The sequence below is a fragment of the Salvia splendens genome, chromosome 6, assembly GCF_004379255.2.
Source record: "Salvia splendens isolate huo1 chromosome 6, SspV2, whole genome shotgun sequence".
Lineage (NCBI taxonomy): Eukaryota > Viridiplantae > Streptophyta > Magnoliopsida > Lamiales > Lamiaceae > Salvia > Salvia splendens.
Window position 1 is genome coordinate 36,073,773 of NC_056037.1, and position 20,819 is coordinate 36,094,591.

General features: G+C 41.9%; 2 protein-coding genes across 5 annotated transcripts; both read right to left on the reverse strand.

Moving 5' to 3' along the window:
• Window positions 1-4: 4 nt before the first annotated feature.
• On the reverse strand, window positions 5-10,011 carry LOC121807039. Its single transcript, XM_042207220.1, has 9 exons — window positions 9,898-10,011; window positions 2,430-2,470; window positions 2,086-2,331; window positions 1,564-1,624; window positions 1,004-1,128; window positions 799-861; window positions 590-714; window positions 347-479; window positions 5-265 (listed from the first exon to the last, which is right to left on the reverse strand). The coding sequence occupies exons 1-8, from the start codon at window positions 9,971-9,973 to the stop codon at window positions 347-349; spliced, it is 870 nt and encodes a 289-aa protein (XP_042063154.1). The 5' UTR covers window positions 9,974-10,011; the 3' UTR covers window positions 5-265.
• Window positions 10,012-10,567: 556 nt separating this feature from the next.
• Window positions 10,568-19,145, reverse strand: LOC121807478 (myosin-11-like). 4 transcript variants are annotated; one of them, XM_042207716.1, is made up of 9 exons: window positions 19,046-19,145; window positions 18,729-18,883; window positions 17,447-17,755; window positions 14,147-17,338; window positions 12,536-13,538; window positions 11,812-12,449; window positions 11,359-11,506; window positions 11,206-11,287; window positions 10,568-10,901 (listed from the first exon to the last, which is right to left on the reverse strand). In XM_042207716.1, exons 2-9 carry the CDS (start codon window positions 18,840-18,842, stop codon window positions 10,799-10,801), a joined length of 5,589 nt encoding a protein of 1,862 aa, XP_042063650.1. In that variant the 5' UTR covers window positions 18,843-18,883; window positions 19,046-19,145; the 3' UTR covers window positions 10,568-10,798. The 4 variants fall into 4 exon arrangements, with proteins under 4 accessions (XP_042063650.1, XP_042063649.1, XP_042063651.1 ...); XM_042207715.1 differs by having other exon boundaries at window positions 18,729-18,958; XM_042207717.1 differs by having other exon boundaries at window positions 18,958-19,128.
• Window positions 19,146-20,819: the final 1,674 nt, after the last annotated feature.

Genomic DNA, 20,819 nt, shown 5'->3' on the forward strand with positions numbered 1-20,819 from the left:
AAGGTTCATCACTCGAATATCCATAAAAAGATGCATAATTTGTTATTCTAAATTCTTGATAAAGTAAAAAACATAATGTAAAATGTTCCCTGGTATTACCATTATCACTTCTCCAATTATGTGAATGCATTGATATCTTCTTCTTGCTCTTTAAACTCAACTCTGTCTTCAATCTCTCTACCACCATTCTTCTTCTCCGGCGATCCTGAACCTCTTCATCACACACGCACGCGCAGAGACCGACAAGCAGTCGAACACAGCAAGACTAGAACGGCAAAGTAAAGAAACAATGAGTGATGAAGCAATGGCGCAAATGCTTTTACAAGATGCATCAGAAAGCGATTACCTAATCTGCGTCTGAAGAGAGACGCCAGCTAATGCCTCCGACCAAGTTGTTCAGCGCATGAGAAGCCATAGGCACAACGATACTTGACGAAAAACTTGTCGTGTAACCATACACAACCCCAACAAAAGTTGCCCTGCCAAAGGTTTCAAGAACCACATCTAACTTACATGCCAGTATGCGTGTTCCCAGTTATCGTTCAAGCATAAAAGCATCGAGTTTGTAAATGTTCGTGTGTGAATGTACCAGACTGCAAATGAATATTTCCTGCCACTTCCGAGGTGCAGGACACCGAATAGTGCTGCAACCGCGAAGATACTCATCCAGCTAACGCCAAAGAGAGGCATTAATGCCCCACGGAAGAGAAGTTCCTGCTCGATCCCCAAATAGAGAAAAGTTGTCACTATATACATATCTCCAGGCTAACATCATGTAAAGAGGCAACGAGATTCTACCTCACTGATTCCAGGTAAAAATGCTACGACCAAGTAATCGAGAGGCTCCAAGGAAGTAAGAACCTGCAGTTCAAGAAGAAACGCATCGACAGTTCCAATTAATGCTCCTTTCAGGCTGTTGTTAATCACAAATTTATAGGCTGTAACTGAGAGAGCTAGCCGAGGGATCAAGACAAGTTTAATGTTGTAGAAACGAAGCATGTACCTGCTGATTAGCTGCTTTACTAGACTCTGCAAAATCTGGCCATATCTTCAGTAGCAAGAGACGACATGATGATACCAGAATTACTGATCCTATAATCAACCCGAAATGCCATGACTCGACACTAACTGCACAAAATGCAGGTTTTTGAGGTAATTGATGACGACAGATACGAACAGTTATAAGTATCTTCAATTTATTGATTTGGTAGATGTTTCCTCTCTTGTAGTAACTTTTTCAGTCTATGTATCACCTATTCTATCTGAAAGAGGGCTATCCTTCGTAAACTACATTCGCAAAGCCCTTCAGATAACTGTAGATCTATTTATAGTAAGTCATCAACACAGGCATAAATGTGTTACGACAATGGAAAATTCTTGTAGTGATATGATATGAAGCATTAGATTTACTTCTAAAATCATCATACATGCTTAAACCCCGACTGTCATCAGCCAAGTCCACCAAAATACATAACATAAACGATAAACTCTACAGCCCCCGCCCCCGGTACATTTACTATGTTCAACATGATGCATATGAAAAAGAGTGACAATCAATCTTACAAGTTATATCCTCGGAACGGTCAAGAACAGGCCATCCCTCTCCCGACACAAAATGAGAAACCTACAACCCAAACCATAAGATGAGTCCATCTACGAGCACATCAACAAAATGCACACAATTCTCAAGTATCCAATTTTAGCAAGCAAAGCATGATCAAAGCACCAACAGAAATTATCTCTGGCTAATCAACTTACGAGGAGTCCACCACCAGCGGTACGAACACTCAAGATTTTCCTCAGAACAAAATAAAATGTACTCACATCAAAGTATTCTCACTTCAAGAAAGCATAGATGCACCATCTATGATCACATTAACAAAATGCACACATTCTCAAGTATCTAATTTTAGTAACCGAAGCACGATCAATGATGCACCAAGAGAAATGATCCCAAGCTCATCAATTTACGATGAATCCACCAACGATATGAACATTCCTCTCAAACATTAAACGGGATCCATCGAAACAACTAAACCACATGAGTTTGATAGTTTTTTTTTAAACTAACAGAATGAAATGTACCTGCCTAATTAAAACCCCCAAAGCAGCTATGGAAAGAGAAGTGAAAGTGCAGGCTTGAAGCACACTACTCCTTGATGGGACCAAAACTGAAGCTTGAGCTTCATTAATTTCAGAAGACATCTTATCCTCATCTAGACCTTCAATTTCATCTAAAACTCCCTGCTTCTCTTTTTGCATTTTCTGTCGTTTCTTCAACTTGTTGACATTATTCTGACCAGCCAAAGCTTTTGTATAACCTCCATGTCTCTTTACAGATGAAAATAACCAATAAAAAAGGAGTCTTTTAATAATCAGCTGAGTTTTGGAGCGAGAAAGGGAAAAGGTGAGAAGAATTGGAAACTCACATAGTGTAATTTGGTGGGACAAATATGTAGTATATCTCTACCTGAGTATAATTTGAAGAGCATATCAAGAGAAGTGCAAATTCTTGAATGATGGGGTACGGACTAAACAAGCCCAACAGCAGTGACGGCCCATCAGCCCAAAGCCCAAGGAAGAGTATCAGTTCGGCATTACCAAAGAGTTCGGCCCCAGCCTACAGCTCGGTAAAAGCCGACCAGTCAAGCTCTACTCTCAGATCGGCTAAAGCTGCTCGGCAATAGTTCAGCAGTTCGGTCTCAGTATTCGACCGAACTGGAAAATAGTCAACTCATGTAGGATCACATGCAGGATAGTGGACCAAGTACAGAGATAGTGGACTCATGCAGGATCTCATGCAAGATAGTGGACCCATGCAGGATCTCCATGACCTCCACGACATCCACAACCATCATTAGTGGTGATGCAAGCCACGATCTTAGTTCAATGTATAAATAGAACTTAGATCAGATAGAAAAGTGTTAAGTTCTAAAGAAGCTCTCTAGACATAAAAGATCAAATAGCAAGTCTGTATTGTAAGCTGTAGAAAACAGATCAAGCAATACAACTCTGCCCTCTTTTCTTCCCGTGGACGTAGATTTACCTCAGTAAATCGAACCACGTAAATCTCTGTGTCGTGATCTGTATTTTCCTGCATTCATCACCATCAAAAATTCGCCAAACCATCACTGGCGCCGTCTGTGGGAAACAGAGAACCAAATTTGTGATAAAGCGAATTTTTGACCCTTTTTCCACCCCAAAAAAATGCATACCAGATCACATACTACCCGTAATACCGTTCGTGATAACCGTGAGGAAGCTAGTCCAGCTCGCAGGTCTGAAAAACGGCCTCGGGAGACATCTACCTCCGGTTCTCACGAAGAAGGAACAAGCCACTCCAGGAGAGATCGCACCGAGTCTTCCCAGCAGCCCGATTTAAATGAAGCTGTCAAGCTGTTCTTGGCTGAGAAGCAGGATGAGTTCTTAACCTTCTTGCAGAAGAGCCAACAGCCGGAGAAGACAACGGCGGATTCTCCCTCCTCATCCAGACATGAAAGTCACTACCGCAGTAGTGACGTGTCTTCCAGGAGAAAGAATCCTCAACCCCGACATGTTCCTGTTCCTCCTCGGTACCGGAACCACAGGAGAACTCCATCTCCTCCGTACCGAAGAGATGTCGGGTTCGCCATGTACGGAGCATTAAAGACTCCGTTCTCGGACGATATCACCCGAACTCCTTTGCCGCGGAACTACCGGACACCGTCAATGACTTATGACGGGTTGGTGGATCCTCATGACTTCCTGGGACGCTATCAGTATAACATGGCGAACCAGGGTCTCAATGAGGTCCATATGTGCAAGCTGTTCCCCGAGCTGCTTATCGGGAACGCGAGAAGGTGGTTCGATAGCCTCCCCCAAGGCAGCATTAGATCTTACCGAGATCTAATGGATGCTTTCCACAGGAGGTTCTTTCAGAAAGCGGAAGCCCGGATCACTTCGGCTCAGCTGCTTTCTATACGTCAAGGTCGCGACGAAAAGATCAGCGACTTCATGACGAGATTCCACAAGGAATGCCTACAAGTAGATGATCTCAACGATCTACTTGTCATTTCGGCATTCCAAAATGGAATCCTGCCCGGAGCTCTCTACAGAAAGCTCGTGGAGTGCGGTCCGCAAACAGCTCAAGAAATGTGGGACATTGCGGACCAGTTTTCCCGTGCGGATGAGGCAGACCGTCGAAAACGGTCTTTAGACAGCTCATCCCGAGAAGAGAAAAAGAAGCCCGATCAAAGCGGCCAGGTGCTTCCTCGCCGAACTCCTTTTGAAAGAATTCAAAGGGCACCGGTACAAGGCAGATTGGGGCCACGTCTCAATCCTGAGAAGCCGCCCGCTCAGTTCGTACCATTAAACAAGTCAAGAGCGGAAATTTTCGAACTACATTCCGATATGTTCGAAAAACCAAAGCGGATGACGAAATCAGCCGCGCGGCGACCTCAGGATCAATATTGCTCCTTCCATCAAGCCCACGGTCACGATACCGAGGAGTGCCGAAATTTGGCTGCAGGTATTGATGTTCTTGTGAAAACAGGAACGTTAAAAAAATACCAAAGCAAGCAGCCGAAAAAGAACAAAAGGCAGAGAGGTGCGAACTGCAATCCTCAGGATCCGAAAAGGCATGAGGATCCCGAAGACGACGACGAGCCGCAATATGATGGAGTAATCCAGACTATTGATGCTCTCCCTGCCGGGAAGACTAAGTCGTCCCTAAAAGCAGAACGCAGAGGTTCCAATCAAGAGGAGCCAACACATAAAAGGCTGAAGAAAGACGAAGTGATTACATTTTCAGATGCCGATCCCGTCCCAGCCATCTCTCCTCACCAAGACGCTATTGTCATTCAAGCCGGAGTGGCAAACAAACTGATCCACAGAGTATTTGTGGATACAGGAGCGTCAGTCAGCATTCTTTTTAAAGAATGTTTCGATAAAATGGAAGTGGATCCAGCTCGGCTCAGTCCGGCTCCACTTCCTCTGAAAAGTTTCGCCCAGGAGGACACCCGCCCTGAAGGTATTATCAGCCTTCCGATCACGGTGGGAAAAGCGCCTACAAGCTCCAATACGATGATCGAGTTCTTTGTGGTGAAAGCTCGGTCCCCGTACAACATCATCCTGGGGAGAGACTGGCTCAACACAGTTCGGGCCGTTTGCTCTACTTATCACCTCACCATCAAGATCCCCACTAAAGGTGGGATAGCGGTCATCCGAGGTGATCAAAAGAGAGCAAAAGAATGTCTGCAGATTGCGCTTAAAAGTGCCGAGCAATCAGTTCGGCACCATCAAGCATAGCAATCACAGCAACCGGAGTCAGAGGCAAGCGAGATGACCGAAGTCACTTCAGAGCCGAACTCAATGACCGTTCAGTTATACGAAGATGATCCATCCAGAACGGTCAAGATCGGCTTCGCAGGAACGCCTCTACTCCGGGAAAAGACCATTCAGCTCCTCAAGGAGTACAAAGATGTCTTTGCATGGTCTCCGTTGGACATGACCGGAGTGCCCCCCGAGGTAATCACTCATCGGTTAAATATTGATCCTTCAATCCGGCCAGTAAAACAGAAGCAAAGACTCTTTGCGGCAGAAAGAAGCCAAGTCATCCATGACGAAGTCCGCCAATTACTAAAAGCGGATGTACTATTCGAGGTGAAATATCCTTCTTGGGTGGCCAATCCTGTGATGATCAAGAAAAAAGAAGGAGGATGGCGGATGTGCATAGATTTTACCGATCTAAACAAGCACTGTCCTAAAGATTGCTATCCCCTTCCGAATATAGATAAAAAAGTAGAAGCTTTGATCGGCTTCGAAATTTTCTGTTTTCTTGATTTATACAAAGGATATCACCAAGTGTTGATGGATGAGAGTGACGCTCCGAAAACAGCTTTCATTACCGATTTCGGCATTTTCGCTTATAAAAAGATGCCATTCGGTTTAAAGAATGCCGGAGCCACTTATCAAAGGATGGTAGACAAGCTTTTTCGGCACCTAATCGGAAAACAGGTTGAAGTGTATGTCGACGACATAGTTGTCAAAAGCAAAAGCACTTCGGAGTACGAAGACAACCTCAAATCCACTCTCGACGTACTCCGAAAAGCCAACCTCAAACTCAACCCCCAAAAATGTACCTTTTTGGTAGATTCGGGAAAATTTCTGGGTTGTTGGGTTTCAAAGGACGGACTCAAGGCAAATCCCTCAAAAGTTCAAGTTATTCAGAACATGGCGATGCCGAAGTCCATACACGATGTGCAAAGACTAACTGGATGTCTAGCCGCATTGAATAGATTCCTTTCCCAAGCAGCCGAAAAGCAACTGCCGTTCTTCAAAGTGTTAAAAAAGGCACCAAAGTTTGAGTGGGGAGCCGAGCAGAAAAAGGCTTTTGACGAGCTCAAAAGTTATTTAGCCGAGCTTCCAATTCTCTCTGCTCCAACAGATGCCGAAGTGATTTTCTTATACTTAGCGGCATCCGATCAAACCATTAGCGCGGTGCTTGTACGAGAAGAAGGCCTAAAGCAGTTTCCCATCTACTTTACAAGCCGAGCATTAAGAGGTCCAGAAACAAGGTATCAACCTCTGGAAAAAATTGCTCTGGCGTTAGTAAATGCAGCAAGGAGACTGCGGCCATACTTCTATGCTCACAAGGTATGCGTCTTAACCGATCTGCCTCTTCGGCAAGTTTTGACCAAGCCAGAAGCATCAGGCAGAATCGCCAAATGGGCCATAGAGCTGGGAGAACACTCAATCGAGTACCTACCTCGAAAAGCCATCAAGGGACAAGCCTTGGCAGATTTTCTTGCAGAGGCCAAGTTCGATCAAGCAATCCCTGTCATTGCCGAACAGAAAAATTCTGCCAATGCCGAACTAGCACAGCCCTTGGAATCCGAAGAAGAGCCGCCGGACTGCTGGAGCGGATTCGTAGATGGAGCTTCGAATAAAACGGGAAGTGGAGCTGGTATTCTGCTTATCGCTCCCGATGGACACGAGGTAACCTATTCACTTCGGTTCTCATTCCCAACCACTAATAACGAAGCCGAATACGAAGCCCTCCTTGCCGGACTCCACCTAGCGCAAAGTCTATGTATCAAGTCTCTCAAAATCCATTGTGATTCACAAGTCATAGTGAATCACATGTTGGGTACAAGTGAAGCCCGTGATGAGAGGATGAGGAAATATTTAGACAAAGCGCAAAGCATTAGCCGAAGTTTCTCTTATTTTCGGATAATCCGCATTCCCAGAGCAGAAAACAGCCGAGCAGATACTTTAAGTAAGTTAGCCGCATGTCCAAGCTCAAAGGTGGAGGAATTGATGCATCGAAGCATTGATGAAGCTGAGGTACATTCAGTAACCAGCTCGCCGAACTGGATGACGCCGATCTTACAGTATCTAGATCAAGGACAACTGCCCGAGGATAAGAGAGAAGCTCGGAAAATCACATGCCGAGCACTTCGGTACGAACTTCATGGAGGAGTCTTATACAGAAAGTCCTACCTTCAGCCGTTATTACGATGTATAGGGCCAGAAGAGACGGACTACATCCTCAGAGAAGTTCATGAAGGATCGTGCGGCAGCCACATCGGAGCTAGAGCTTTAGCTAAAAAAGTTCTAAGATGGGGATATTATTGGCCAACCTTGGTACAAGAAGCAGTGCAGCTCGTCAAGACATGCCCGAAGTGCCAAATCCATGCAAATATCCCAAGGATGCCGCAGACCGATCTATCCACTATGCAAAGCCCTTGGCCTTTTATGCAATGGGGTATAGACATAGTAGGACCACTACCACAAGCTCCTCGGCAAATAAAATTCCTAATCGTTGCCGTGGACTACTTTACGAAGTGGGTGGAAGCTGAACCATTAGCTACGATAACGAGCTCGAAGGCATTGGATTTCGTCTGGAAGAACATAGTGTGCCGATTTGGCATACCCCACATCCTCATCTCGGATAACGGGACTCAGTTCACCGACAAGACGTTCAAGAATTGGTGCCAAGAGCTGAATATTCAACAGCGGTTCACTTCGGTCTCTCATCCACAAGCAAACGGACAAACGGAGGTAACAAATCGTATCCTGGTGAAAGGGTTAAAAGCTCGGTTAGAACAAGCCAAAGGACAATGGGTAGAAAATCTCCCTCAAGTCCTATGGTCCTACCGAACTACACCCACAACCTCCAACGGTGAAACTCCGTACAGTCTTGTGTACGGCACTGAAGCCGTGATTCCGGTGGAGATCGGCATACCCAGTCCCCGAACTCTAAATTTCTCAGCAGAAATGAATGACGACGGACTAAGAGCCGAGCTAGATCTTGCCGAAGAAAGAAGAGAATTGGCATGCATAAAAGCAGCCAAGTACAAGGAGCAAGTAGCCCGGTATTACAACCAAAGGGTGAAGAAGCTGCAATTTCAAGTGGGAGATCTCGTCTTGAGAAACAACGAAGTAAGCCGAGCAGAAAAGCTGGGCAAGCTCGAACCCACATGGGAAGGTCCGTATCGGGTGTCAGAAGTCCTCGGCAAAGGGTCTTACAAATTGGCTCACATGTCAGGAGAACAGGTACCCCGAACATGGCACATTTCCAACCTCAAGAAGTTCCATTTGTAAGAGACAGTCCGGTCAGTCAGTCTTGAGTCCTGTTCGGTCAATGTGCTTTCTTTGGTTTGCTTGGTCTTTGTTTGTCTCTGTGCGTTTTGTCTGTGTGTTTTGTCTGTCTCTGTGCGTGTCGTCTCTTACAAATGTTACTGAGGTATCTTGTTCTTCGAAGGCTGATCCCCTTCTTAGAACATATACAAGCCAACGATTGTGAAGTCAAAGCTTCTAAAGAGGATACAAGACCACAATTCAGCTTAAACAAGCAGTTCGTCTGAAACGAACTGCAATAAGCCAACGATTGTGAAGTCCAAGCTTCTAAAGAGGATACAAGACCACAATTCAGCTTAAGAATCAAGCACTTCGTCTGAAACGAACTGCAACAAAAGTCCGATTCACGCGATAAAACTTGCCTGAATTAGGACAAGGGAAAGTCCGATCCACGCGATAAAACTCGCCGAATTAGGACAAGGGAAAGTCCGATCCCCAAATTAGGACAACGAAAAGTCCGATCCGAGCGATAAAACTCGCCAAATTAGGACACAAACCAAGTCCGGTCAAAGAAGAGTTTACTTCATAAGACCGAGGACAAACATCAACTTACCCCGTACCTTTATCCAGAATGCCAAAGTGACTCGCTTCGCCGAAGTGATTCACTTCGTTTTTCGGGGGGGTAGTGATGGGGTACGGACTAAACAAGCCCAACAGCAGTGACGGCCCATCAGCCCAAAGCCCAAGGAAGAGTATCAGTTCGGCATTACCAAAGAGTTCGGCCCCAGCCTACAGCTCGGTAAAAGCCGACCAGTCAAGCTCTACTCTCAGATCGGCTAAAGCTGCTCGGCAATAGTTCAGCAGTTCGGTCTCAGTATTCGACCGAACTGGAAAATAGTCAACTCATGCAGGATCACATGCAGGATAGTGGACCAAGTACAGAGATAGTGGACTCATGCAGGATCTCATGCAAGATAGTGGACCCATGCAGGATCTCCATGACCTCCACGACATCCACAACCATCATTAGTGGTGATGCAAGCCACGATCTTAGTTCAATGTATAAATAGAACTTAGATCAGATAGAAAAGTGTTAAGTTCTAAAGAAGCTCTCTAGACATAAAAGATCAAATAGCAAGTCTGTATTGTAAGCTGTAGAAAACAGATCAAGCAATACAACTCTGCCCTCTTTTCTTCCCGTGGACGTAGATTTACCTCAGTAAATCGAACCACGTAAATCTCTGTGTCGTGATCTGTATTTTCCTGCATTCATCACCATCAAAAATTCGCCAAACCATCATTGAACAAGAGTGTTGAGTGGTGAGAAAGGGAAGTTACCCAGGAATCGGGAAGGAGACAGCTTTTGAAGATTAGGAGATAGCCCAAGGCAGCAGCTGCTGTTGAGCAAATCCATTCTCTAATTAATTCTTTTACAAAATGAACATCGTTTTTTGTTTGGAATTTCTCAGTGGCTCAAAATATACTGTATTAATATCATGCGGTGTTCAATCAACTGCACTACAAAATTAGCAATTTTTTTTGTTTGATAATTTAATGCTCTATATTAAAATTCACCACTTTCAAGATTCGAAACTACACAAATTTCAATTTTTTCACAATAAATTACTATACTATTGTTGATTTAATAAATTTATACAAGTGATTCAATAATTACCATATCTATAATAACATATTGAAAATCATAATATACGGAAATCTTTGATATTTTTCAGTACATTGATACGGTATATATGTGTCAATAATAGTATATAAATGGCAATTTGACGAGAAATTATAAATTTTGATCGAATTTTGATTCATCTCGCAAACTTTAAAACCAACGTAAAAATCGTAGGGAGTAACTTTTAACATCAGTCTCAATTTCTTTACAGCAAAGTATTCTAATTTATTATTTGTAATATGTTGTTGAAAAATGCCAAAATACTTGGCCAACATAAGATAAAATATTAACATTGTTGTGATTTTCAGCCTCACCAACACAACGAGATCAATAATTACGTATGCTTCATTCATTCTGAAACACCAAATTTATTCCCTGACTGAAGCAAGAACAATTTCTGGGCTAAAATCTCTGAATCCCTAATATTCGATTGCAGAGAAACAAATTGGGAGAGTGAGTGATGGAACATTTACATTTACATATAGGAAAGTGTCTAACATAAACAACAGCTTATAATCTATCCTACAATCACTGCTGTATGCTTTGCTTCCTTGCTTGTCACAATAATGTGCCGAATAACCAAATATGTAAGACGAGCCAGTACGCAATGACTCCTAACCTTCCTCTCGGATGACTCATCAAAGCTCGACTCCCGTTCACCCTGAACACATACCGACCAAGCATCAGAAATCACAAAGACAAACACAATAGAATCTACGACTACATGTAGCCTACAATTCATCGCGTTTTAGTCACGGAACCAATACTTAGTCCTCTCTATATTTCCAATCTCCACAATCTCTTTCTCCCTAGCCAAATCTATTCAGTTAAAGGTATATAATTAAGTGATAATAGTCATTTAAATCATAATTAGACCAAACTTCATGATTTAAATGACTATAACTCTACAAGCCCTACAAGTAATATGTCAAACTAGAGAGAATATGTTGGGGTAACAGTTTTACCAGAATCCATCAATGCGATCTGCAACTGTTCTCCCATGTCTAGGAATCATACCAGAAGTAACCAACGGCTTGAATGCATGACCTGCAAAGACGAGTTTCTGTTAATTCCAAGACCTCGGACTTCAATGGAGCAGAGATTTCTTGGGCACTCACCTTTATCTTCCTCGCGTCCCTTATCATTAATCAACCGTTCGGACTCAGATTCGATATTGATAGCAAGGTGATCGCCAGAACCCTTCCTCAATGGGCGCACATGGGCAGCAGATGAAACAGGACTGTTGTTGCTGTTGCCAAGTCCTTCCTGCAAGTTTTCAGGGGTAAGTATTTTGGATTACTCTATTCGAGCCACATACTTCAAACCCTGAAACATTGCTATATCCACACTATGTATATTTTCCTCCGGAGTTAAATGAGTTGGTACACACACACAGACCACAGTAAAAATTTTAAGTATAGTTCAAGTCGGCAAAGGATAATTTCTAAAAGTTAGTCCGATTGCAGGCTTTCTCTCCTTTATGCGTACGTGATAGCATATTCATTGTAGCAAAAGAAGGATAATAAGAACCATGGATCAGCAATACAAGAATATTAAAAAAAAAAATTTACCACATCTTGCATTTCTGCTATCTCCGTCTGAGTAGACAAGGAAGCTATGGATTTTCCTCTTTCCCGGTCTATCTCTGGTAGAATGGCTCTCGATTTACTAGTCTCTTCTAGTAATTTAACCTTGTTCGACAAATCATCCACAGCCTTTTGGGCCCCGAGCAGTTTAGCACTAAGATCTTCATTTTTTAGCTTCAAAGTTTCAGATTCGTGCATCACGGCTACAACTAGTTTTTCGAGCAAGGGAAGGAGCCATAATTCCCCATTTACTTTGGAATCATCCATCACATCACCGGCACCCAGCTTCTTTGCAATAAGCTGTAAACCTGATTCCAGCTCTAACAACTTGTTCAGCTTATCGGAATTTTTCTCATTGGATGCATGCTCTTCGACTTGCCTCTTCAGCTGTTCAATGTCGAGTATCTGCTTATCAATGGTTGAGTGAAGCTCTCCATTCTGATGAGATAGCGAGCTTACCTTCTCCATATAGTCACTAAAACTATCTATCACATAGAACAGCTTTCTTACACTGGCTGACTTATCTGAATCTCCGAACACAAATGCACCATCAGGTACATTGATCAGTTTTATTTTATCAAGAACGGATTTAACTTGAGATGCCGATAAAGTCTCCTCCAGTTCTGAAACAAAACCATGAAAAGGGGGTAAATTACCGAGTAACTAACAAGGAAATTGGAGAGAATATGAGATAGCTAAGGGATCATACCGTGGAATTTGGATAAGGAAGAAGACAATTCTGCTTCTCTATCACGAAATTTGGATAATGAAGAAGACAATTCTGCTTCTCTTTTCCTCTGATCTTCTAGCTTGATTGCCATTTCATTAATTTCATCTTGCTGTGCTTTCATATCAGTTTCCGATTTCAAGATTTTTTCTTTGTATAGATCTCTTTCTTTCAAGGCTTCGTCACAAGTTACTTGAGTTTCTCTCAGCATGCTCTGCATATCTTCTAGTTTGATAGTCATCTCAGTATGCAAGCTTTGCTGTACTTTCAGATCAGTCTCCAATTTCAAGATTTTATCTTTGTATAGATCTCTCTCTTCCAAGATTTCATCGGAAGTCTTCTGAGCCTGTTTCAGTTTGTTCTGCATATTCCCTGTCATATCCATCAACTTACTTATAGCATCCTGAAACACCATACCAAGATCTTGATTCCGTCTCGCAGCAAGTATTAGCTTCTGAGCCGTCTTTACATGGTCAGTAGCAAGTGTTATCTCTTCATCATCAATATCTGCTTCCGAATCCATGGGAATTCTGCCATCTAGGTTTACCAATTCATCAATAGATATCAGCTTGGACACAACTTCCTTATTATTCAACTCCAATCCATGAGTGGCATCAGTACAAGCAGACACCAAACTTCTGATATCACGTTCCAGTGACACTATAGTATCCTCCTGTCTCTTCTTATCTGTTTCAATTTCCTTGACTTGATCTTTGAGAGAGGATGTATATTTCATGGCATTGACTATTTCGTCCTTCCTTAAGTTTAACCCTCTCAACATAGCATCCATAGATTCATCAAAAAGTGCGGACAACTTATTGAAATTATCAGCCAGAATTTTGCTTCTCACGTGATATCTTTTCATCATGTTCTCAATGTCAAACATGCTCTCACCATCGACTGCATTTCCCTCATCATTCAACAATTCCAAGTTTGGAGCAATATCAGTGTTAGACGGGAAAGTAGTTGAAAGGAGCGAATCATCCTACCAAGGTAAAGGAGACATGCAGAAAGTTTCCATTGGGTAAGAGAAAAAAAAACTTTAAACCGAATGCAGTATAAATCACACATGAAGGATACCATACCGACGGAGAAACAAGAGAGACATGCCTTCAAAAGGAATAATATAGAATAAAAGACATGTATTTGTCGTAAAGAATCGTCATGGAAAAAAAACATATACCAACTAGAAGATTTCAGACAATGAAAGTCATAAGTTGGAGTAGAGTGGAAAGTATAGAACTGTAAAAAACACTCTTTCTGATAGATGACTCTATAAATATTAAATAGAGATCGCCAATTGTGAAACTAAACAGATAGAAACCCATAACATAGTTACTAATAGTAGTTATTGACATTTTTATTTACGAAACTAATAGAAGAAAATTAAGTAATCACTAGAAAACTGAAGAATTAAAGGGTAACACTAGAGGTATTTTAATGTGCACTGTGATTAAGCTTGAGAATATTGTTAACTTTTTGCCAAAACATATGGATGTTTTCCTGGAGAATAATTCAGATATTGCGCATTCAAGCAAAAAAATGGAGTCGAGTAACACTAACACAATATGCACATAAAAGCAAGAAATATACCTTCACGATAGGACTGTTTTGCGGCATATCAGAGTCCATCTCCAGGGAACAGTTCCAGATCTCTTTAATTAGAAAATCTAAGCTCTTTAGGCTCTCAAATTTTCTCTGGAAACATTGCCCAAGCAAGGTTGAAAGCGTATCATCTTTTAGAAGTAACTGAAGTCTGTCAAACTGACCAGAGAGCTCTAAACTCCGACTCTGTATGCTACTTTGGTTGCCAGATAACTCTTCCATACAAGATTCCAGTTTAGAGGTAAGTGAATTTATCTCTTTCTCAGCATTTTCTTTTTCCCGAACCAGATCTGCCATGTTATTCTGTGAATTTAGTAATTCTCCCTCAAGCGATTGGATTGTTACGGAGGATTCAGCAAGCTTAGTAGCAAGCAAGTCAGCTTCTTCTCTAATTCTCTTTATCTCACCATCCAAATCAGCTTGGCCAGTTTGAACTTTACTGTTTTCTTCAACAAGTAGCGACGCATTCTTCTGTGCCTGAGACAATTCATCTTCAAGGGACTGGATAATTTTGTCGGCGTCGTCCAGTTTTTTAACATTGACAGAAAGCATCTCCTTTAATTTATTTAGTTGCTCTTCAGCAAGAGATTTGCCTTCTACCGCTACATCTCTCTCGTTCGTTAACCTGGAAACATTGTCCTCTGTTATTGACAGAGCATCTTCAAGTGCTTTTGAACTCACAAGAAGCTCGTCATACTTGCTTGTATATGAAGAAGCTTTCTCTTTTTCCTTCTGCAGCTCTTCCTCCAAGAGAGCCTTGGAAACCTCAAGTTCTTTCTTCTCATCCAAGAGATCAGACCTGCTTTTTTCTACAACCGATAAGGCATCTTCAAGTGATTTTATCACTGCCTGGGCTTCGGACAATTTGCTGGCCAATGAACTGGCTTCGTCGTTTACACTCCTCAGTTCTTGTTCAATTTGTGTCTTTGAAATTTCACTATCACTGAGATATCCAGCGAGCCATCTTAACTTCTCTGCGGGCTCATTGAAGAAGAGATCAGTCGGAGTACTAATGCCTTCAATGGACTGTGTGACTCTTTGTAGCATAGTGTTGCTCTCTGTTAAGAACTGCTCAAGTTGATCTTTTTGTTCCGTGGTAGAGGCTAGGTCTCTCTCCAATAGAGATATACGTTCTACATCAACTAACAACTTCGAGATCTGATCTTGGAATTCAGCACATTTGGCCACATATTGCTGCAGTTCAGACTTCAAATTATCAATTTCAGCATTCTTTTCATTTATAGAACCTTTCAGGTTTTCCCGTTCTTGAACGAGCCCCTTGCCTTTTTTGACCGCCATAGATAACTTCTCCTTCACTAAAGCACATCTATCCTCTATCTGATCAAGGCTTTTCTGCATGGCGGCTTTCTCATCCTTGAGTGAATTAAGTTCTAGAGTTTTCAATTTCAACTCCTCCGACAATTGACAGACCTGTTCCCTTTCTGATGTACCTTCCTCTATTATTTGCTTATATAGAGTCATTTCCAGATCTCTGACATACAGAAGACTTGTGAAGCTTTCAAATAACTCTGCTTTTGCTAGTGAAGGTTCGGCAGCAGATGCATTTTCCCTAATCTTTGCAACACAATAATCAATAATGGTGCTCGTATCAGTGTTCTCTGGACGAGCCTCTCTGTGATCATCATCCGCAAGTCCAGATGCATCCAGCAATATGCCTACTATCTTAACTTTCTCCAGTGAAACCTGATATTCCTTTTCCACTAATCCTTCGTATTTCTGTCTCAGGTTCTCCAGTTCCTCCTGAAGATGGCCCTTCTCCTGTGATTCCACTAAAAGAGACGATGTTAGGCGATCAATCTCATTGTTTACAGACTGCTTAGTTTCAGTTATCTCATTTTGTGACCTTTCATAAGCTTCATGATTACTTCTTAAGGCCTCCACTTCTGTTTGAAGATCAGTTTTCTCTTGTATTTCAGCTAAAAGTGATGTGGTAAGATGCTCTATCTCCCTGTTTGCAGCCTCTATTGCTTTAGTTAGCTCCTGTTGCAACTTCGTAGCTTCTTCTTTAAACACAAAAGATGATTCTGCAAGGTAATGGACACGCACATCTAATTCACTTGAAGCCACTACTTCAGGAAAATCAAAGGACGATAATGCATCAGTCAGTTTATGATATTGTACAGATATATCCTTGAGTGATCTGTTTTCATCTGCAAGCCATCTGATCGTTTCAGCGATATCCGTTGGCTGAAGTTCCTTAGTTTCCAAACTCTCGGATAATATTTCTCCACATTTCTGAAGAATCATTTCCTTCTCTGCAAGAGACTCTTGCAGCGAAGCAGCAAATTTTTCACTAGATGCAACCATTTCCTTTGCCATTTCTGCAGCCTCTAAGGCAGTTGACTTCTCTTGGAGTTCAATTGTGCATCTATCAAACTCACTAGTTTTCTCTTGCAACAACTGCCTTAGCGAATCTCTCTGTTGTACCAATGCCTTTCCTTTTGTCACGGCCATGCTAAGCTTCTCTTTTGAGTTTGCATACCTGTTCTTTTCTTGTTCAACTTCTGCACTAAGTCTTTGAATTTCTGCATTCACATTTTCAAGAGCTGAGTTTTGTTTCTCTAACAGTTCCCCCAAATTCCTATTTTCATTTTCTAAATTGCTAAGTTTTTGGTGCATATCCTCTTCATTTCTTCTGAGTTCGAGAATCTTATCATGGGCCAAGGAAAAAGTTCCGATTTCATCAATGTTGTTGAAATCTAATCCTACCTCATTTAAACATCCCTTAAGCTGGTCACTTCCAGAAACAAGAATGCTATACTTTTCAACCACAAATGCGACAGATTTCTCGATACTATATACCTTTTCTATGAGCGACCTGTCCCACAGTTGATCGTGATGATCCACCATGGGAAGGGATGATAGAATCCTGTTTGCAGTTTCCTCAATATGCCGATCAGTCTCAAGCTGCACTCTCAGTTTCTCCTCGGTCTGCTGACGCTCATTGGTAGTGATTTCAAGCAACCTAGAGCAATCACTTATAATCTCATGCAAAGAGGCACCAGATCCCACAGTTGTTGCATCCAGAGTCACGAATTCATTCTGATGATGATTAATGAATTCATGAGCTCTGTCATCTGCTGCAAGGCGTTGCTCATGCGAAACCTTCAACTGGTGAAGGAGTTGGGAAAGTTCTTGCATAAGCACTGCTCTTTCTCCCTGAAGAAGGAAGACAAGAAAGAAAATGGGAAGCATTCAGGAAAATTTACACACCAACAAGTTAAATAATTAAAAAAGAAAAGAAAAAAGAGCCATCAAAAGGCCAACCTCATAGTCTTGTGCCAATTTCTCTTTCTCAGAAACACTCTTCTCAAGTTTATCCCGCAACTGTTCTATCTCATCTATCATTTCAGGGACTTTGATTCCACTATCTGATTCATCAGCTTGATCATCTTGTAAATTATCTTGTGAATTATCCTTCTCCTCAGAATTTTGTTGGGATTCGGAAACTTCTATTTCATCCGGACAATCAACAAATGTATCCTCCTTTACCACATCATCTGCTACCATTGTGTCTCTTGGTAAACTTTGAAAAGAATCCAATGCAGATCCCTCGCTTCGGGTGACGGAATCTATCTGCATGCCCAAAACCCAACATAAGCCACTGCGGTCTGTCATTGTTATTTTTAAACACACACACACACATGCCAATCTCTCCATGTGTGTAAATCTAGCGTCTATCATGTCTACAATAAAGCAGGAGGAATTTTTTTATAAGTGCAATATGAAGAACGCTGATTACGTCCTGAAACATGATAAACATCGTGTTTGAGAAACAGGAACCAATGTAGATAAATTTATCTAAAGTTTCTGTACTAAGGAAGGACATATGTAATCTTATTACAGGATAAACAGCTAGGTTCCAGTGGTCGATTTCCCTCTAGACGAAGAACATCAATCTTTATTCTGACATTGGTAAGTACTTATAATGCAACAAATATATCAAGCTAGAGAATGGGAAACAAGCACTAAAAAATCTCATACAATACTATAATTACAAGCAAAATGTTTGTATAAAGACATATGACTAGATACTATAAGGCTAAAGACAACTTGAAGATCCTTCATCCAAAATTGTCTCATTTCTAACAAACACACACACACACACACACACACATGAAAATCAACATAAAATGGCTACAAGTTGTACTCCTATCCTATCCCAGATTAAGTAAAATGTTACTATCAATTAACAACTTTGGCATTGTATTCCTAGTTCATCCATTGAAAGAAAAAGTTCCAAAACTACTCGTGCCTCATGGCATAGAAGCACCCGTGCAATGAAGTGGTTCTCCAGTAGAGATGATCCCTAATCGTCAAGGGAGCTAGAATACAGCATTGGGGGAGACAAGACAACAGACATTTTCTATTTCCATGTTACAAACTGAAAACCTTACACTACTAAACCTCCAGCATTTGACATTCTATGAGTTCAGATACATAGCATAGTATTGGATATGTAAGACTTCAATCCAAATTTCCTTCCACCCTAAATCTATACTCCATATTCAAATTCTTGAAATCTGAATCATTGGATTAAAAAATTTACCTGATCAACTGAATCGGCAGCTGTCTCAGCTTCTGTTGCATCGACAGGAGCAAATCCCTCGCCTTCCCCAGCTGATGGAGAGCCTTTTCTCTCGTCATTATCTTCCATTTCCATCAATCAAGACTCCCGCTGCCTACTTTACCCAAGGCCCAGATCTGAAATCAATACAAAGATTCAATCTTTCTTCCACCCAGGATTCATTCTTGAACTATATTATACAATCACGCACCCTGTCGCATCCACGTCCGCAATAAAACAAAAGGATTAAATGGGAAATTTGAGAAGAAGAAAACGAGAACGACAGAGCAGGATTTTACCTCGAAATGAGAGGTGTGATAATTGGGTTTTTCTTGAATAAAACTAAAAAAAAGAAGAGGGATCTTGTGTGCAGTTGGAACGGTGAGAGACAGAGCTGTGGGGAATTGTGCATTTATTTGTTACTGCGCAAGGAGATTCATGAATTACAGTTGATTGGTATCGAAACGACGTCGTGCAAAGCTCGGCCCGGCCAAAGCGTTTTGCACGAGCTATTTACCTGTACTGTGCATTACTTAATTATTTTATTTTGAGATATTTTTATGCCTACAAATTAGTGAGGTGGACAATCATGATGACGTGTAAAGCAGGTATTTGGCTAGGGAATAAAAAAGCCTAGGTGATGACGTATAGTAGCCAATAAGGGCATCCGCAGTGGGACGGATGTCCCGGCGCCTTTCCCCGCGGAATTCCCACAGCCAGGTCATAAGGACTTTCCACTGCTCTGCCCCGTCATAAGGACTTCTCACTGCTATGCCACGTCATAAGGACTTCTCACTGCACGGTGGCGGAATTCCCCTGCAGAATCCCGACGGAATTCCCACATTAAAAAAAATCACAAATTCACAAATTAACCAATTTCCGAAAGTAAACAAGTTACGAAATTAAAATTCCGACACAGATAGGGAAAAAATTCCATTAAAAAAAGAAAAAACATTTCACCAAATTTAAAAACAAGTGGTGCGAATAAAGTGAAATTCAACGAGCAGTATATATAGACATTACAAAAAAATCGGAATTCCGCGGGAGTCGACGCAATGGCGGACGTCCCTACGGAATTCCGCGGAAGGCCGCGGACCTGCGACGTCCTCAGCTGAATTCCGTATCCGCCCATTCGTGCCTAATGGCGGCCGTCCGCCACGGAATTCATGTAAATCCGTGGTAATTCCGGCGAAGTCCGCCATTGCGGATGCTCTAAGAAGGTTATTTAATTTGCTGAAAGACTAAAGGCTCATTTTGGTCCTTAACATATTGCGATTTTTTTATTTTGGTCCAAAACATTATCTTTTGAATTATTCGGTCTTTCCCAAATAAAAAGGGGTCACATTTGGTCCATTTTGGACGGTTCCGTCAAAAATTTGACGGAAATTCCAAATTTGGACGGAAATTCAAAAATTTGACGGAAACATGCCGGCTTCCGACTCCCGGTGTTCTGCCGCTGCTGCTCACCGTCAAGTCGTCGTCACGCCTCCTCTCCCTCTCCCTCGACCCCTCTATCGACCACCTTCCCCTCGCCCTCGTCGTCGTCCAGGCACCCTCCGCTACGGCTGTCTCCCCCACCGCAGTTGATGCACTATTTATTAGCACTAAAAATACCTGCAAGTTTACAGGGTAGAACTAGTATAGCAAAAGGTCAGTACCGGGATATCGAACACATGGAATAAGATTGAAACTGACTATCATATACTAAGCGTCATATACGGTCTAGAGACATGGAGTTTTGGGTTTTGGTTTTATAAACTAGACATAAATATAAACAAATATAAAAACAAAAACAATACAAAGCAGACTAAAGAAAGTAGAGTTTTAGGATCCAACTACTACGACCTAGTGATGATTAATCTCACAGAACCTTTACCTTTATGTGTCTCCAGGATTATTAGGAAAGTCGCGATTTTCAGATAAGCCCTCTCTCAAGTGCACCTATCCAGTAGATTAGACTATAACTATCAAAGTCTCGTTCCAATAGATTAGATTCTAACTCCTTAAGTTCCTAAGACTCAAGTCCTCACAAAGGGTCCCCTCTCTCGAGTGCAGATAAACCTATGTGTTGTA

Coding starts and splice junctions, on each gene's coding strand:
- LOC121807039 (XM_042207220.1), bottom strand. CDS start 9,973: ATGGATTTGCTCAACAGCAGCTGCTGCCTTGGGCTATCTCCTAATCTT. Junction 2,471..9,897: donor GTCTCCTTCCCGATTCCTGG/GTAACTTCCCTT, acceptor AATTATACTCAG/GTAGAGATATACTACATATT. Junction 862..1,003: donor GTAAAGCAGCTAATCAGCAG/GTACATGCTTCG, acceptor CTTGAACTGCAG/GTTCTTACTTCCTTGGAGCC.
- LOC121807478 (XM_042207716.1), bottom strand. CDS start 18,842: ATGGAAATGGAAGATAATGACGAGAGAAAAGGCTCTCCATCAGCTGGG. Junction 17,756..18,728: donor CTGCCGATTCAGTTGATCAG/GTAAATTTTTTA, acceptor TTGGGCATGCAG/ATAGATTCCGTCACCCGAAG. Junction 13,539..14,146: donor AAAACAGTCCTATCGTGAAG/GTATATTTCTTG, acceptor TTACCTTGGTAG/GATGATTCGCTCCTTTCAAC.